We start from the raw sequence: 19192 nt of genomic DNA on the forward strand, positions 1-19192 counted from the left end.
GTCGTAAACCACCGCCTCTGGAAAATGAACAAATATTAGATAAAATATATTATATATAATATTAGATAAAATAAAATACAGCAATATTTATAAATGTAACTAAATTTAATGTACTGTATACAGGTAAACTAATTCCATCCACCTAAAGATGGGCGGCATTCTGCACTGATTTTCAATGTGGCATTGCTGAATGGAATCTGTGAAACAAAAACACAACATACAACCACAAAAAATAATTTTAATGCAATAGTGATTTAGATGCCAGTAGCCATTAGGCTGCTTGAACGAACAGACTGTGAGCATATTGCATAGGTTGTTGATCTGGGACAGTCCGACACGTGGGCTGGGTGAAACAATAATCAGACTCCAACAACTCCCTCTTCACTGCCCCTTAGCAATAAAATTCACTTTGTTCGTTCGGGTTCCTTCTGACCGTTTTCAGCATTTCCTGTGGCCATTTTTCTTCCTAAAGCGTACAATCTCCCAATGTTCGTATCAGAATATTAAGAGGGAAAGATAGTTTGGTATTCATGCCAATGCAAAGCATGGAGGTGGTGAGACAACTGGTCATGATGGCCATGACAGATTTCCAATTGGGCACAGTGTGCAGAAAGGTTTCCATAAATTCAAACATGCTGCATCACTTTGTATCACACTGTGACCTACCAGTCCATAAACACATTTTAATGATGGTTTGTAAAAACAACATTTGAAGCATTATATTTTTTCACATTTGTAGATTAGCTTCAAGGTTTGCTAAAAATGTTATAAATATGAACATATTACTAGTTTGGCTTTGATATAAATAATGTAATATATAGTTCAACCAGACAATTTTCTCTAAAAACATTTAAATATTTTCAAATATTGCATTTACCAAACCATTTGATGTGGTGCTCTTATTCATAGGTAAAGTTCTACACAGATTAGTTAAAGCCATTTCTCAAATGCCAAACTAGAAGGGGGTAGAGCAGAGGTTTGCCATAGCGACAAGTTTAGAAAAACAATCTCAGCCTCCCTGAGCAAAAAGTCACATCAACACCACATTTTAAATATTGAATAAAAACACTCAAAAACTTGGCAAAACACACCACCCTCCATATTGTCTTTAAATCTCTTGTACAACAAGGAGAGGCAATGCTCTCCTTCATGTATCTGGAGACTTTAAGTACTCAATGCAAAGGCTATTATTAACACACTACCCATTGCAGTTCACACATCTCTAACACTCAAATATATGTCTATACAGGTCAACAGAAGTCCTTGCTATTGCACAGAAATACAGGGTTTTTCTCCACTGGGTACATCTAATGACAAGGCAGGTTATACAGTGACATTTTGGTTTGACAGCATAAATGTTTGTTGCTCTCAAAAAGGAAGAAAAAAAAAAAGGAAAAAACAAAAAAACAAATCAAAACACAGAAATTGGTTGCATGTCAACTTCTATTGTTTCCACATATGTTTGAAGACACTCGCACCTCTCAAGCATGAAGCGAGCATGCATCTTCATCATTCAAATTTAAGTTTAAAAAGGCAACCACCTTGTGATAAGCTTCACTTCTTCGCTACCAGTACATGCTTTTGAGACAACACACAAACCCTTCTTTCTTCTTGTACTAGTGCTGCGGTACGCGATATTCATAGAGGTGAAGAAGTGCCAGACGAGAGCAACATGACAATATGACAATCATGAGCACATCGACAGTAAACACACACAGGCCTAATATAAAATCTTCTTGTAAAAACATGACTGAGACATGATTTAGTGTACAGTTTTGCTCTAAAAGGCAAGAAAGTCAAATAAATATGTTTGAAGAAGTTCAATGAAGATTTCTTTTTAAAAATCCTCTTTGACTCTACTTTTTCCTCTCAGTTATAAAGCACTGATTTTTTATTAAAACAGAGGGAGAAGAAAAAGAAGATGTGATACTGACAGAAGTCTTCCACACATTCACCACTGATGAAACATTTTAAAGAGACACTGAAAACTGCAGTTGATTTTTAAATATTGCAAAACATAGAAAACAGTTTTTGTTGAAGTGTAAACATTAAATTGATGTCTGATGTCATTTTTACACGTGGACAAATTATATAAAATAAATCATGTCTGTCATACCTATAAATTGTTATCATTAAAATGTAAAAACAATATACTAAATCTCAATTTATATTATTATTATTACTGTAATAATAACTTTATGTTAACATCTGTTTTGTATAAGTGTTTTTACTGTATTGTTATAAATAAGTTATATCTGTAACATCTTCATTCATACTTTGACTCCTCTCTCTTTGTCTTTAAAAGGCAAAAAACAATACTTGTGTCTCTCCCACGCTCATACATACACATTCATACATGCAAGCGTACGCCTCAGTGTGATCAAACACACAAACACATACACACGAAGCTGCCACAGTCATACACGGGATGGGGGGGGGGTCGTCACCAGGAGGCTCTATGTGCGATTGAGGGTCTGGAAGATTCTGGATATTTGTAGCATGACAGGGCCGGTCTCGGGATCGTTCATCCACTGGGTGCTGTTCAGAGGATTCTCCAGCATGTCTTCAAACGCTGCACATAAACACAAAGCATATTTGTGAGTTATATAATAGACCCCCAACCCACAAATCTTTCCCCTCTTCTGTCAACTGGTGAAGACAGGTAGACGGGCCTTTCTCTATGTCATATGCCTTAAGTGGACACTGATGTCAACCGCTGGTTTTGGGCTCAGTGACTTAAAGCCTAAACGTTAGTGCCTTCATTGCTTCTTTATGTTTTATATATCATGTTTTGGAGCCAGGAGTGACCGTTTTTGAACAAGCGAGTGGAGTGTTGGGTTATTAGCTAACCTATAGGGACAGATATCAAGAAAAAAAGTAACAGACTAATAAAATATCAGAACTTCACTCACCGAAACCAAAGCACAAGTCTTCATGGATGTTTAGTATCACACAAACAACAAAACATAATATAAAATAACCATATATACACAGGTGAATGAAATAAAAAGAATGATTTCACACTGTTCGAACAGTTTTCCTGGACGTCTCAGCAAGATCTTTTTCAGCTGCTGGTGGTTTTTCTGTCTCATTTTACAGAATGAGACTATATTTGAGTTCCTAAAACTACACAATAATATAAGGATGTCAAAAAGTTTTTAATATTACTTTAGGGGAGAATTTTCAAAAACAGGACACTACGTTGGCTTTTACACTCAATGAGACTATACCTAGAAGAGTTTTGGGATTGGTTAAACCCAGCTGGACGACTGGATTTTCCAGGATGGCTTGAAACAGTGGGCTGTTGGTGTCGATGCCTTTGTCCAGATCTTCTGGAGAAGGTTTCCTGTCTCCCAACAGCCACTCACACTGCAGGAATACACAGTAAGGAACAAAAAGGACACCAATTAAAATCTTTATGGAAGTCAAAGTATAAAATTAACTGAAAACAAGTGAAACAGGTATTCAATGTTACTGGACTTGTTGTTTTCGGAAGGTTTCAGAAATTACTGGGGGGAGGGAGCTAACTGTTAAATTTGTTTATTAATAGTAAAACTACTGACGATGTGTAAACTTACCGCTGCATCCTGTTGGTTGTTATTGACTCTCAGAGCATCGATCACCTCCTTTTCATCAAAGCCCATCTCCATCAATGCAATGACTGCCTGCAGAGTTCATTAAAAAAAGCAAAAAAAACCCCACATACAGTTAAAATCTATCTAAAGTCTATTCCAGCAATTCCAGCAGCTATCATGGGGACACAAAACTTACTTAATAAGATGTGAACAAGTTATGGTAAAAAAAAAAAAAAAAAAAAAAAAAAACTTCCATCAAAATCGAATATCACTCAAGTTTAAGTGTGGCCCTGTCCCACATAAGATAAGATAAGAAGAACTTTATTTATTCGGAGGAAAAATTCTTTTGTCATACACATGCTCAATGCAGCAAGAGAGAGAGGAACAGAGGAATAAGATATACAATAAGAATAGTAGTATACAGTAATATACAATAGGATAGTGCAAAATATAATATCAAATAACTCAAATATCATGCAGCCGATGAGAACCCTGAGAGGAGATTTGTAAAATCTGAAGTCTTGTATAAAAGCTAAAATTGCACCCACCCTTGAATCTGGTCTGAACTCCCTTTTCCTGCGGATCCTCTTGAAGATCTCTGTGAGTTCATCCTGCTTGTTGCTCTCGTCTGTGCTCGACTGGCTGGATAGGCTGCGGTGAGGATTAGGACCAGAGGCTGAAGCAGAAGCTGAAGCAGGGGGGCCTGGAGTGGCAGCTGCCGTAGCTCCTGCTGCCCCAGAAGAGTCCTGGCCTGGTAGTGGCGTGTCCACAGAGGGGTCATCTACATGCTCAATCAGCCACTCCATAGCCTGGGTCACTGACATGCTATAAGGAGATCAGATAAAACTACTGTTAGGGTACAAAGATAAGGAACAATTCCTATGAGACCCTTTCGTGGAACCTTGGTATCAGTGCATACTTCTCCAAAGTGCTGTCCTGCAAATTAATGCCCACTGGATATGTTTTCACCATATTTTGCAACAGGGACATATTTTTTTATGTGTGTGTGTGTGTGTGTGTGTGTGTGTGTGTGTGTGTGTGTATATATATATATATATATATATTCTTTTCCCCCCCCAAATATAACTATAGATACAGCCTTACTGGTTCAGTCTCAGAGCTTTGATTGCTCTGCTCTCAGGGAAACCCATCTCAGTGAGCTGCTGGAGGGCCGTTTCATCCACCCGATCCTCTTCATCTTCATCTAACATTGCTATGAGACACAGACACACAAAGAGAAAAGATCTTTGGTTGACAGCTAAATGTTTGGAACAATCAAACATACAGAAAACCTGCACTGCCAAAATAAATGTGCGCAACTTCAGATAAAAGATAACATCTAGTTTCTAAAAAGTGCCCATTAGTATGTTTTATTTATTTATTTAGGACAGTGCATGTTAATGAACATAAATGTAAAATAAATTACATGAATGTAAACATGCCAGATTATAGCCAAGGGCTAATTTCCATCTGTTGTCCATAAAACATTAAAAAATAGACATAATAATTCATAAAAAATTCAGAATTCATTTATAATAAAAACTCCATCACCAAACTCACACATACACACCATTCTATTCCCAAATAAAACATTAAAACTATACAACTTATACATGATCACACACTTGATTTGTCCATAACCAGTTTTTAACCTGTGCCTTAAACAAGTTGAATTTTGAGCATTCTCAAATGGATTGTTGTGGCTAAAATAAAACCCAATCCTAACCCTAACCACAGACTTGGTAAATGTTAAAACTCAGGTGGGCAATTAATTTTCCTGAGAGAAACTGGAGAGATGAATCAATCATTTTAGAAAGATTAAAAATAATAATACAGCAGAAATGAATTCAAGTTAATGGTGCTGTGACAGACCCAGTTTTTCCACTGGAAAATGGGTTAAAGGTTTAAGGGATTTTCCACTTTACCATTTGCCTTTTTGAATAGTTCGACAGCATCAGGGTTCAAGGCAAGAAGCTTCTGTGCGACTTCAATAAGAGAAACCAGGATTTTTCTGAGCTCTGTTTGAAACTGCAACAACACAAACAACAATATACAAGGACATTAAAAATAATTACAAGCTATCAGTCCAAGTACAGTGCAGGTAAATTTCTCATTTACAATATTTTAAAGTATTATTGTAATTTATCTACATTTCAGTGCACCCTGTGAGCTAAAGCTAAACCTCTCTTACATCTCTGATGTTGTGTTGCGTAACAGTACGGTCTGTGTGGCGTGTGGATAGGCTGGCGGTGGCTTTCAGAATAGCATCTTTATCTGGAGCTTTGTTTTCTTGTTTCTTCTGTGATGAACAGAATAAACAGCAGTTAATAAAATATATGCATGTTTAAAAAAAGGACTTCTTCCCAAAAACTGGACAGAGGACTTACCTTGTCTTCTGAACTAACGTCAGCCGTCTTTGGAGGGGTTGGTGGCGGTCTTTTCTTTATGAGCAGCAAAACATCTACAACATACATTAAACATGTTAGCTTCATGGAAAACTGTGGCAAACCACGGCAAACTGGAGAGACGCTACATACCTTTATCTTTGAGATTTTCATCAGCAACAGTTTTTGTGTCAGAGAGGACTCTTTCTGTAGCAGCATGAATAAGTTTATGATGTGTAAGGGTTTTGGGATCGTCTAGACTTCCATGTACACACTACAAATTAAGCACAAAACAAAACAACTCAGGCACAACCAGATAACTCATTGTAACTAATCACTTTCTTTGTTTTAAATATCATTCAGTTACTGTTATAAGTAGGACCAATAATGACAGACATTTGAAAAAGTTATTTAAAAGAAGAGAAAAAGGAAAAAAAACAAAAACAAAAACCAACCGATGATCTAGATGACCAAGATCCTACACAGAAACAGTGGATTGAAAAAACTTAAACACAATTTTTAAGTTGTACATGTCACAGTGTGCTAGTTATCTACTTTGTAAATGGCCTGGTCATTAAAAAATAAAATAATTGAACTAGTAACTAACTATTTTAACTAGAAATAGTACCATCTGCTTCTGCTTTCTGACAAATTTGAATGAAAGCGGTGTACTTTGTTTTTTAACATAGATTATGGCAATGGTGCTGTTGGTCTATATGACTTATGCATTAAAATGGGTCTGACACCCCTGCAACAGAGAAAGCCAGATCCTCACAACACAGTTGTAGGAACAAGCAAATTTTCGAGTTTTGGTTATCAAAATAACTTTAGATCTGTTTTCTCTTGATCAGCTTTAATCAGTTAACTACATCAGCTCTGATATTTAACCGAAGATACAAACTGAGTAAAAACAGTCTCCCTATGTGGAGGATTAGCTGCTTTCTGTCTTTGCCTTGTCATCATAAATTCAGGATTGGTTGGGTAAACAAAACATGACTCATCTAAAAACTCTAAGCACTGACTTCATGAAGTTTCAGAGACGTATTAATTAATTTAAGAATATACTGGGCTGACACGAAAACCAAAACTTAAACCACTACTTGAGTTTTCGCCATAGCCCAAGGAAGGAGAAGTGAAGTGAGCTGTATAATAATAGAATGGCTAAAAAGTAGCATGCGTTTCTTAGTAGCTACTGGGACAACCAACTTGCTAAATTATAAATAGCAAAGTCTACCCAGTTACTATAAATACAGCGCCAGTGATACTGACACTGACAGTTTACGAAAGGGACATGGCACAATGTAAAGCACCCCAGGCAGAGGAGTGACAGGTCGAAAAAAAAGGAAGCAGGACAAACACAAACAAGCCAAGAAAAACCTACATGTTTCAAGCACCTCTCCTTTAGTTTCTCAACAGTCGTGTCTTCCGTGACCTCCTCCAACCACTCCGTGCCGTCCATGGTGCAGATGTGTATTTTCAGCACTTTGCCGGCAAATATTTTTTCCTCCTGCACGAACATAGCTCCAGACTTAACAGTACCAGTCCAGTGACGATAGCTAGCAGCAGTTGCTATGTGCCTATTTGGCAAGCTTGCGTGCTAACCTTAGCACCCAGCTAGCCGTCGTCTGTAAATCCACCAACAACAAAGTGAGAGCGGGCACCGACTAGCTGAGGGCCATTTGGGGGTTCCTCGGTCGGTTTTCGCTGCGGTGGTAACCGAGAAACACGTCCTCTTCAAGACGAGTTCTTCTTTTTTCCTGTTAGCTCACAAGCAGTAACTAGCGAAAACCCTATTTTTACTGTAACTTGAACTTTGAACTCCCAACTGTACCGCCAATGCTGGATTGTGGGATGTGTAGTTCTTTTGAGTGACAGGTCCAAAAATACAATCAACCCGGTCAAGCCGTTTTTAGAAAACACAGTTACTTGCAACAAAATTATGAAACATCGTAATATTTGCTTCTTTAACCTGCACTTAGAGGATCCTCAGATCTCCAACGGTCCAACATCAAGGTAACTAAAACAAAGCTGAAACTGGAGTTAAAACAACAACAACGAGTTAATTAATATTAAAAATAGGCTTCAGAAAAGATGAATATCAATTAGGTAACTATATGGCAATACTAAATGACAATATGAGGAGTGTTTTTTCTGCTTGTTTTCATTTTTCCACCCTGTCGTTCGATTATATTAATACCATTTTTCTAATATAGATCGATTAAAAAATGTTGCAAAAGAGTTGTTCAAAATGCTTTAATAAATAATATGTACACGATAAATCTAAGAAAAATCAGAAAGAAGGTATACTCCATTATTATGTAAATGTGTGTGTAACCTTGGATCCTGACAGGTGTGTTGATCTTTTACAAAAATAAGCTGTTGTAGAGTTTTATAGAAAAATAACAAAAACTATTTGCTTAAGTATCTCTATGGCAGCCAGTCTGAGCATGTTGAGCATGCATATTTCTTTTCTTTTTTTTTTTTTTTACGTTTTTACTTAATCATTACACAGTAAATTGAGGAATGGGTCCCACAGCTTATACCAACTATGGTATTCAGATGATTTGTTCTTCTTATGAATTTTCACGATGTTGTATAAATATTGCAGCTGTAATTCACTTAAACTTAATATAATTAATTTTCTTTAACAACTGTCACCACCAGATGGGGACATACTCCATCCATACATACATTAAATTAAAAGTAAGAGCCAGATCACAGGAAAATTCAGCTTTACTCATCACAGGCTAACCTAATTGCAGTGATGACTTTACTGGATTTGTACTTTAGATGTTTATTATAAACACACAAGCATAAAAAATAAAAGACAATTATCACTGATTTCAAGACACACAGGTGCCCTTTATTATAACAAGAAACATTTTTACAGATTGAAAATGAAAAGGGAAAATACATTTGTTGCAAATTATAGCTTTATAAAGACAAAGGAAACATATTGCAGATATTGCATTTTTCACTACAACCTAATGTGGTTTTTAAAAACAGAACTTTTTCCAAACTATACCAGAGTGCATCTCACAAAACATTAAGGTGGACCACAACTTGAGAACAAAACCAACAGTTTTCATTTCATTGAAGTGTAACAAAAAAAACCTTTCTATCATACATAAACATTTGCCTCAATGGATTTTTGTGTGTTCCAGAACAGCAAATAAATATCAATTTATAAAACCTCAATATTTATTTATTTTTCCATTTTTATATGAGAAAAACACCACCTAACAATATATTGTGCCTATTTGTATAGAGTTCAAATTTATTTATGCATAAGGGACAATAGGATACAAAATATAAATTCTGTTCTGTTTTACATTTTAGAGGCTGATGATTGGTGTAACACCTATCACAATTGCATGCTTAAGACATAAGATTTCTTGAACAAAATCTTGCTTACAAGGGACACAAGGGGCATATTTACAGAAGGAAGGACACAGCCATAGGCTCAAACTAAGGGAGAGAGAAAATGGAGATTCCTTTTCCCTCTGAACAAAAACATACACTGTGGCCGACAGGCCAGATCTCCAACACCACAGGACTCGCAGATACTCAAGCCTGCCTTAACTGCCAATCTCCAAGATGGCCTTATACTGTACAACATATCACATTCCCACTCCATTTCCACACGAGTGAAATCAAACCAAGAGGCACAACATAATGCTGTTCCACTGATTCAAGAAATTTACATGACTCTAAAGAGTGTAGCTAAGAATCACATGATATTTATGGAAGCTCCCATATCATACAGGACCTGTACATGGCATTCATGTACTGTTAACAGTTTACCATCAGTTGATATTTCAGATGCTTACAAATAACTGAAATAACACTGAAACTTAATATGTGCTCTATAAAAATGCCCCTTAATCACGATTTTCATTATAAACAAGATTATACAAAAATATATATATATAAACATGAGAAACCATATAAAAAAGGCAAAGTCCTTAAGGGAAAATAAATACCCAGTGTGTATGCTGCGACTTCACTCCAGAAAAGAAGTACTAAAAGAAAAGACTTTCTATAAAGGCCATCCACTGCCCTGCTTATGACATAACACCGTGGACCCCACAAATTTCTGAAGGCAGGCAATGCTTATAAATAAGACATTAATAAATAAAAGAATGGATGAAACACAGATGTTGCTGTTAGTATAAAAGCTTATGAAGGTTTTTTAAAATCCTGTTTACAGCGTTGCCCTTTCTCTTTTTCCTCCAAGAGTGCCTTTTTAGACAAAAAAACAAGAACAAAAAAAAAACATATGTACAGCAGCTCAGCTGGGTCTGAAGATTTTTATTTGAACTGTTCAGGTATGTGTGCAATCTGAGACTGCATGCTTGTCGGTGGACTCGAGATGCCCTCTGACCAGTCAGACATGTTGGAATGAGGAGATGAACTGGACCACTGGTCAGGGGAGCCGGGAGAGGGTGTCAGAAAGGGGTGGTCAGGTACTTGGACCTGATGATTTGGGGTGTTGTCAATGGGGCCCGAATAACTGTGCTGGGAGGGTGGGGTGAGGAACTGGGTGCTAGGCATTGACTGGCTGATGGAGGAGGGCATAATCTGGGTCTCCTGAGGCAGGATGGTGCGGATGGGCATGGTGGAGTTGCCTGTGCCCTGCTGGAGCTCTGGAGAACTGAGCTCCCCACTGATGAAGTTTTGGGTGTTGGCTGTGTTTGAGTTCTGGTGCTGCAGCTGGATGCTCTGCTGCTGCTGTTGTTGAAGCTGCTGAAGGTTCTGCATCTGCTGCATCTGTTGAGCTTGCTGTTGCAATATGTGCGACTGTGGACCCATTCTGGTGTTCTGGATGCCCTGATATGTCATCATCTGAGTCAGGCTGCTGTTTGGGTGGCCATTATGGAGCGTTGTTGTCATCATCCCGTGCTGGCCTCCCTGGTGAAGACCTCCTTGACCACCAGAGTTGTTTCTCATTGGGTTGTACTGACCTGGTTGGCTCATGTTGCCATGCATCCTGGACAGCCAATCACACTGCCCATTCATGGCGCCCTGGCCACTGGAGACAGTAACGGGTAGGTGGGTAAGACGTGGAGGCATTGGGTCAAACTGCATTCGAGCCAGCTCCTGCTTGCTTGGCATCACCATGTGGTTTACAGCCAGGTGTGGGTCAGACATCCCCTGCAGATGGTTCAGGGATACAGACGGCGACTGCTGGAAAGGTGAGGTCATCATCGGCGGTGAAGCTACATCAGAGACATAGCCATGTGGAGACTCCAGGGAGTCAACTGGAGACAGAACAGCTGAGCTATCCAGGAGGTTCCCAGGCTTCCCATCCTGGGAATTCTTCTTCTTCACCTTCATGTCTTTTCCCTCCTTGCACCCGATGCCTTTGGTGCTGGGCTTGCGTGCCTTTTTGCTCTGGCCTTGACCTTGAGGCTGGGGCTGCTTCATGTTTCCCAGGAAGCCATTAGGCGAGCAAAGAGGGGGTGACAGTGTGGTGCTTAGTGACCCTCCATGCATGGGAGGACTTCGTACCAGGTTGTACTCGTCCATCAGCCGCACAATGTCGTGATGCATTCTCTCTTGTGCAATGTCTCTGGGTAGCCGGTCCATGTGATCAGTTATTTCTCTGTTGGCAAAATGGTCCAGCAAGACCTTGGCAGTCTCATAGCTTCCTTCCCTAGCAGCCAAGAACAGAGGTGTTTCCTCCTGAAGTAAACAGAAAGGAGACAATATATTAAACAGTTTAACAGATGCACAAGGAATGTTCCTTCATTGCAGAAAGGGGGTTATTTCTATACCTTGTTATTTTGCATGTCCTTGTTGGCACCATTTTTGAGTAGCACAATGGCTGCCTCCACGTTATTTACTGCTGCGGCCCAATGTAGGGCTGATTTACCTGCAGAGACAGGAACAGGGTCATTAGATATAAAATTCTTTTTGCACCACATTTAGCACTAAAATGTGAAGATTTCAGGCTTTTGTGAATATCGTAAGTGGCAAAAAACATTGAAACCTTACCAAAATCATCAATTGCATTGACATCAGCATGGCAGTTAATGAGCTCCTCCACCATGCCCTCCACTGCAAGCCTGGCAGCCAAGATCAGGGGTGTAGTGCCATCATGCATGCGGGCATCTAAGTCTGTGGCACGGTTCCTTATCAGAATCTGCAAAGATGTACAACACATTACTCCATTAGATTCCTTTAGAATAATGAATTTTACAGGAAATTTAAAGTATTTTAACTTTGTACTATTAATATTTTTTTAATAGCTATATTTTTCACACAAAATGGTCATCACAATTTTAAGATGAAAAAAAAAAAGACTTTAAACGAGCCATGCTCACATTTGCATTTTGGGTTTCCTAATCCAAAAAGAAATAAATAAATGATAAAGAAACCCACCTGGAACACTCCTTGGGCATCAGCTGCCACAGCAGCATGCAGAGGAGTTCTGCCCATGTTGTCTTGTATGTTGGCATCAGCGCTGGCCTCCAGCAGGCGTTTAGCAGCATCAGAGCGGGCATAGCGGGCAGCCAGGTGAAGAGCTGTTTCACCCGTCCGATCAGTCTGGTTGTGGAGGTTAGCACCTTGATAGATGAAGTCATTGATCACATTAGCAGAGGCGTCCTCCTCCTCCTCGCTGTTGCCTGTTTCTAAACCTCCGCCACTGCAGGACGCAATCATCAGGGGTGTGAATCCATCTGCACGGAAGGACCAGAAGAAGCGAATGAAAAAAAAGGCACTGCATGGTCAGCACAGTACAGTCATATTAACTACTGCAAAACTACAAGAGGGTTCACTTCAAAGCACCTGGCAGATCAAAACAAAGCAACAAACAAATCGAATGTGGATTTGACACTTTTTCCTGGGTTGAATCATCACAGCGCTCTCTTTTTCGATAATAGATTCTGATCAAGGCCCCGGCACAGGAGAAGCTTCAGAAGGAAAGCGAAGCTAGAGGGATAGAGGCCAAGGCTTGCTAAAGCTAGACTACTGCAAAAACGAAGCATTAAAATCTGGCTGTGAGAGGCGGCTCAGTCAGTCGACTTGGATAGGTTTTCTCCTCTTCAAAAGGATAGCAAGCCCCAGATCTCGCAGATTTGGTCGATTCAAGTGCATCGATCCGCAACGGGGGGAAAAGTGTGCTCTCAAGATGTTAAACCTGTTACTTTGATTTTTCATAGCTTTTCTTCAGGGAATTTGCCACTTAGTACAAAGTTAGGTTTTTGCATCTGATGCCTTCATTGGTTTTTGTAATGTAGAATAAAAAAAGAAAAAAAAAGAAAACAGAGGCCTATTACTGGTCAAATGATTAATCTGATCAGGAATCAGTGTTTTCCCCCAGGCATCTAGCTTCCAGCCAGCTGCTTTGAAGAAGATCCTTTACCCTGAGGACATGGAGCTTTAGCAGCTCCTACATGCGCAATTACACACGCACGCACACACATAAAAAAACACACACATCCTTAGGAAATGTGAAATGTTCGCCCAGAAAAGATATTAATCAATTCACATACACAAGTTTACACAAGAAAAACACACACAGAAAAATGTGTGACTACTAGAAATGTGTGCTCAAAAAGTTCTTTGCCCCTTGATCCATTCAAATATCAGTAATAGCTTTACACTACCGAAGGATTTTCCTCTCCCAGTTCCCTCACCTAGACTTTTCAGTTCTGTATTTCACAAGCAAAAAGAAAAAAGGCAAAAAAAAAAGACATATACATATATATATCTAGTAGTCTCTGTAATTTAATGGTTTATATAAAGACAACCAAGTCATCCGCAATAAAAATAACCTAAAGATAAGAGGTCCCGCCAATATAAATAATATCTATGGTTCGTAACACACCTGGACCGCGGACATTGACATCCAGGCAGTCATTCTCAATCTCGCCCTGAGGGGGTGTGGGAGCTATAGATGGGATGCGCAGGTCAGCGGCATCCAGGTGCTGCTGCGTCCACTGGCGGTTGTCTGTCTGGTCGTCCGCATCCAACACAGCCTGCTCATCAAACTGTTAAAACGGGGACAGCAGGAGGTCAGACAACTGAAACTGACTTTAAATCGAATTAGAAAAAAACAAAAAAAAGTTTAAAATGTATTATAAAAAGATCATAAAATTATTTTAAACATTAAAAAATACACAAACAATTCTCTCAAAGCCTAGAATTAGATGTCTTATGAAATAGTTGCTCAGACTGTAAAATTGAATAATAATCATTATATTTTAGTTATGTCAGAGTTCCTTACCCTAAAGCGTTTCGCATCTGAAGGTTCGTCTTCTCCCCACTCAGTGTGGGTGTCATCCATGAGAGAAATGTCTGAGGTGTTTTTCATTGGCCTGTGATGAAGCAGAAAACCTTTTAAAAATCCTCGTACTCCACTGCTTCAGTCTCATACAAGCCACTCACCATTAATGGTGTAGCGATGCCGAAAAAACAAAAGCATTGATTGATTTCATACCACACCCCTCTGCCCCAACAAGTCAATTAATTCACACGTAAACCTGCTATATCATTATCATTAATGATCCAGAGAAAAATCCCATTTTTCCAAATTTTTACCTAAAGAACTGGCCCGTCACCCAACCCGCAAAGAAACACACACCAAATGACAGCGAGTGCCGAATAAATGTAAACTTACTTTAATCCCACCGAATCCTCTCCAACAGGCTCACGTCTCTTCTTCTTGCTATCTGTGGTCTTGAAGCCCTCGGGAAGCCAGAGCCGCCCGTGTTCATGACGGCGCTTTCGGGCAGCCACCATTCCCAGTCCAAGGAAGGCCAGCATCCCTAAACCGCCCAGTACCAAGTAGATTAGGTAGGAAACCTGTGGCGGCTCGGGTTCCACGCCACCTGGTAGGAAAATGGACATTATGTTCACAGTGGGCTGAGGACAAGATGTGGACCGCTGGACCGGGACACCCAGGATCAGCCTGAGTGTTCGAGCAGAGCTAGTCCGGCTCTCCTTCGCCCCACGGATCCCACTCCAAAACGCAGCCAGTGTCTGAAATGGACTGACGATCCTCACCGTTTGTAAAGCTAGCTTCTTCTATCTATTCAGTAATAATCAGAATTGCTAACCACTTTTCATCAAAAAAAGAAAAAAAAGGGATGGGGCGTGATAAAAAAAAAAAAGAAAAGGGGGAGAAAAGTACACCACCACCACCTCCTCTCTCTCTTTTCAGCCCAGGGTACCAAGAGACAACTTTACCATTTCTTCTTTAAGAGAAAAAAGGGAGGGGGATTAATGAACTTCAAATTACTGCACGCACTTTAAGCTGTAAAGACGAAGGATTTATTAGGATTTTCGAGATAACAAAGACTCCCAACTTCTAGCACACTCCCGATCAATTTTTCCCCTTCTCTTTTTTTCCACTAACGATTTTGAAATGATAAACTCCCCCAACCTAAACCCTCAGAGATACATTAAGTCCTGGTATTACATTCAGCGAGGTGAAGGTTGCAGCAGCCCCTCACACTGTGGGATGAAGTGCGTGTGCGTGCATGTGTGCGAGTGTGATATCCGTGGACGTATATGTGTACATGTCTGAGAAACAGACAGATACGGTTATGTTATGTGATTTTGGAGGTGGGGGGAGGTTGGATGAGTTGATTTACGGCAATTAACCATTTTGGAGCCTCAAGCCATTGGATTTACACCAAGGGGAGGACTCATTGTTTAGGCCAAGAGATTCACAACTGCATTTGTTCACGGCTGCATAACAAATACACAATCAAAGAGTTGTAAGGTTAGGACCCGACCAGAGGCCACGTCGGATACATTTGCTTCGAGCGTGAGCATGAAAGAGCATGTGTCTAATCCGAGTATGTTCTGTACGTGTGGACACCACGAGGCCTTAAAAAACCCCATCAGTGATTTTTCATGTTTTAGTCCTCATACTACTAATGACATTTATTTTACTTTACAAACAATCAAGCTAATTTGTGCGATCCTGTTTTACATTTTAGACTGTCTTCAAGAAACCTTGGGTTTGCACAGAAATGAAAATGATTACCAGTGTGTAAGATACACTAATGTTGTATTTGCATACAACATTTAAGGAGTGTAGTCGATTTTATGTTTTCGTTTATAAAAAGATCTAATTTAAAAAAAAAAGACTAAACCAACAATTATACATGAACAGAGATAAATGAACATGTTTTTTACATGTTAATCAAGAAGTTTTGAAATTTTAGGAATAAAAATATTTGCCTGGGCTTTGCAGGCTACATCAAATCTATTCAAGTGGAGGTTTGGCCTGATAAAGAAATATGCAGTACAACCTGAGGCCCACTACGTTTTTAATAGGAGTCAATGATGGCTTTGTTTTTTTCTTGTGATTTGTTAACAGTATGGAAAATACACAAAATCAATAGACTTTTCCATTGAGTGTACATTGATTAGAAAAGTTTCATCATACAATATATGAAAATATGAAGCAGCTGCTTTAGATCAAATATCTTTGGTAAAAAGTGTCCAGAATTTGACAAGCTGCAGTCAAAATTTGCTTTTGCTTTATTTTTTTATAGAGAGTTCTATTTTTTGGAAAGCCAAGAATGCATACAGACTTTTTAAGTCATGCAGATACCTATTAAATATACTTACTGTAAACAGCTTCAATGGTGAAAGGTACATCCAGTTTGCCACTGGACTCCAAAGCCCCAAGGAACGCTGCAGCATCACTTGTGCTCTGGAAACACTCGGTGGATTGTTGGAAGCACTGACGGTTGTCCACCTCCAAGTGGACAATTGAACTAGAGAGTGAAGAAAACACAAAGTGACTCCAGACTTTATCATTTTTCTGAATCTAATTAGCTTCCGCAAAGAAATAAAAATCTTCTTAAACCCCCCCAAAAAGAAAAAACTAAATCCAAAAACAAAGATGAGCATATAAAATGACAGATAATGGAAGAAAATGATCTGAACAATTTGCAGGTTAATGACTGAAATATTTTCAGAAATGCCTTCTCACCCTTTGATCTGCAAATGATCCAGCTCCCTCTTTGCTCTCTTGCTGTCACCAGCCAAGTCATACAGGCTCCTCTTGACCACATTCAGCACTTTGCCAGGAACCTCTGACCAAGAGTCCACTGAACGCTTGACGTTGTACTTTTTCAGCTCATGTTCGTTCCCATAATATGGGTAGACCATCATTTCCCCCTTTGTATCCTTCTTGAATACCACATTGGTTCGGAGCACGCGGCTCAGCTCGCGCAGGAAGCCGAAGGAGTTATTGAGGAGGTGTTCAGGGGTGATGTGGACAACCAGGACCAGCTGGCCCACGGCTAGCTTCTCAGGCATGTTGCTGGCACAGTCCAGGCCATCCCACTCGCACTCTGCGTTGTTGCAGCCCTGGTCACAATGGCCATCGGCGTAGTGATCCTTGCAGTACTGGTCATAGAGAGGGCTGCAAAAAAATTGGATGCAAAGGCCCAATTAAATATCTCTTAATTGCACATATATGCTTAAAAGAAGAAGTATATGACACAGAAACTACCTACAGCTCTACTGGAAAATAATGAACTGTTGTATCAAAGACAGTTTTATCACTGTAGTTCTCTATCCTGTTTGTTCTTCTCAGCATCTAATTAGCAGCACACCAAGCAAGACAAATAGATTTTAAGATATTTAACTGGATATTTTATGAAGCTAAGCTAACTCTTATTTCACTTAAATACACTTACTTGCACTGTCCTTCCAAGTTCTGGCAGTCAAACCCATCATACAGACATCCAGCATTGTCACACTGTGAGTCACACTTCCCATCATTGAAGTATCGCCAGCACTGCAGAGCGGCCGAGCAGTTCTTCCACGGATCGTTGAAATTGAGCGAGCAGTCGCCGTTGTCCCAGCCGCACTCATGGTTGTTACAGGACACATCGCAGTGCTTGTTGTACTTGCGCTCTTCACACTGCGGGATCCCGCAGGGGACGTCCACTGGGGGTGGCGGGATGTTGTGGCCAGACCCTCCCGGGAAGCTGTAATCCAGGATATGGCAGCGGAGGCCGTTGAAGTTAGCTGGGCATTCACAGTGGTAGTACGGCTCCTCTGAGGTGTATTCACACGTGCCGCCGTTGTAACAGGGGTTCGAATAACAGGGACTGTCAGTGGGATATTGGCATTCAGGTCCAGTGAATAATGGAGCACAGAGACACGTGGGACTCTTATGACCGGAGATGCATGTGCCTCCATTGCGACAGTGAAGGCTGCCGCAGGTCTGGGAGTCGTATTCACACGTGGAGCCAGTAAAGCCCTACAGGAAGAATAATATATATGATTTATGCTTATTATATATTAAATAAATTAGACTGATATGAATATAAGCAATCTGTCTTATTCCTGAAAACTAAAATTCAAGCCAATATCAGGCTATCTATGATTAAAGCCAAGAGGGCTAATTTAGATCAAATATTAGTAAAAAAGTATATTTCCCATTATGGAAGCATCACATCGCCTTCTGTATGTCTCTTTTAAAAGTTACAGTCAACATTTAGATAATATTAAGAGGAATTTTTGCTCTTTTATTACAACTTTCTTATGAGTGACAGAGGTCTGTGTATATTTCCGAGAGTGTGTACTCACAGGAGGACATTTGCAGATGAAGCCATGTGGTGTATTACTGGCCACAGCACAGGTGCCTCCATTACGACAAGGTTTGCTCTTACAGCCATCGAACACAGTGTCACAACGCTGACCTACAGAGGTGTCACACACAAAAAGGTTTGTCATTTCATTTTCATTCCTCATTATAATTGTAAGGTTAATGTCACACCAGTACGTTTTAGATCAACAAACACTGTATATAAAAGATGTGCAGCAGCAGGGACTGACTCCTGCATCTTGCATCATTGCAATTTGATTTTCACTTGACTTCAGTAAACACTTTCCTGATTAGACTATGGTCTCAGTTGCTACATGCAAATAATATTGAACACAACATGACATTCATTTTGCCTGTTATTTTGTTCTGGCAAGTACTTTTTATTTTAAGCATGGTTTAAGCTTGAATCGCTACCTTATCGTGGTGGAGGGGTTTGTGTGTCCCAGGGATCCCAGGGGCTATGTTGTCTGGGGGCTTTTGCCCCCTGGTAGGGTCTCCCATGGCAAATTGGCCCTGGGTGAGGGACCAGACAAAGAGCGATTCATAAGACCCTTATGAAAAGGACACCGAGGGAACAGTTTACCCTGCCCGGGATAGGGTTACCGGGGCCCCGCCCTGGAGCCAGGCCCGGGGAGGGTGCCCGAGGG

At 40.0% G+C, this 19192-nt stretch overlaps 2 protein-coding genes across 2 annotated transcripts in view; both read right to left on the minus strand.

The window, feature by feature from the left end:
* Positions 1 to 218: 218 nt before the first annotated feature.
* ubac1 (UBA domain containing 1) lies at positions 219 to 7928 on the minus strand. Its single transcript, XM_082555393.1, has 10 exons — positions 7341 to 7928; positions 6113 to 6233; positions 5963 to 6036; positions 5767 to 5874; positions 5501 to 5603; positions 4680 to 4788; positions 4124 to 4400; positions 3579 to 3665; positions 3231 to 3369; positions 219 to 2572 (listed from the first exon to the last, which is right to left on the minus strand). The coding sequence occupies exons 1-10, from the start codon at positions 7476 to 7478 to the stop codon at positions 2457 to 2459; spliced, it is 1272 nt and encodes a 423-aa protein (XP_082411519.1). The 5' UTR covers positions 7479 to 7928; the 3' UTR covers positions 219 to 2456.
* An 873-nt stretch (positions 7929 to 8801) lies between these two features.
* The window catches only part of notch1b (notch receptor 1b), a 42326-nt gene continuing 31935 nt past the window's right edge, over positions 8802 to 19192 (minus strand). Inside the window, exons 24-34 of the mRNA XM_082555788.1 lie at positions 18527 to 18639; positions 17629 to 18197; positions 16917 to 17351; positions 16550 to 16698; positions 14586 to 14796; positions 14193 to 14283; positions 13794 to 13956; positions 12344 to 12642; positions 11957 to 12104; positions 11737 to 11834; positions 8802 to 11644 (exon numbers count right to left, since the gene is read on the minus strand). Coding sequence (XP_082411914.1) covers positions 10271 to 11644; positions 11737 to 11834; positions 11957 to 12104; positions 12344 to 12642; positions 13794 to 13956; positions 14193 to 14283; positions 14586 to 14796; positions 16550 to 16698; positions 16917 to 17351; positions 17629 to 18197; positions 18527 to 18639 — 3650 coding nt within the window. The 3' untranslated portion in view covers positions 8802 to 10270. The remainder of the gene's footprint in view (positions 11645 to 11736; positions 11835 to 11956; positions 12105 to 12343; positions 12643 to 13793; positions 13957 to 14192; positions 14284 to 14585; positions 14797 to 16549; positions 16699 to 16916; positions 17352 to 17628; positions 18198 to 18526; positions 18640 to 19192) is intronic.

Source organism: Aulonocara stuartgranti (genome assembly GCF_965226115.1).
Source record: "Aulonocara stuartgranti genome assembly, chromosome: 12".
NCBI lineage: Eukaryota > Metazoa > Chordata > Actinopteri > Cichliformes > Cichlidae > Aulonocara > Aulonocara stuartgranti.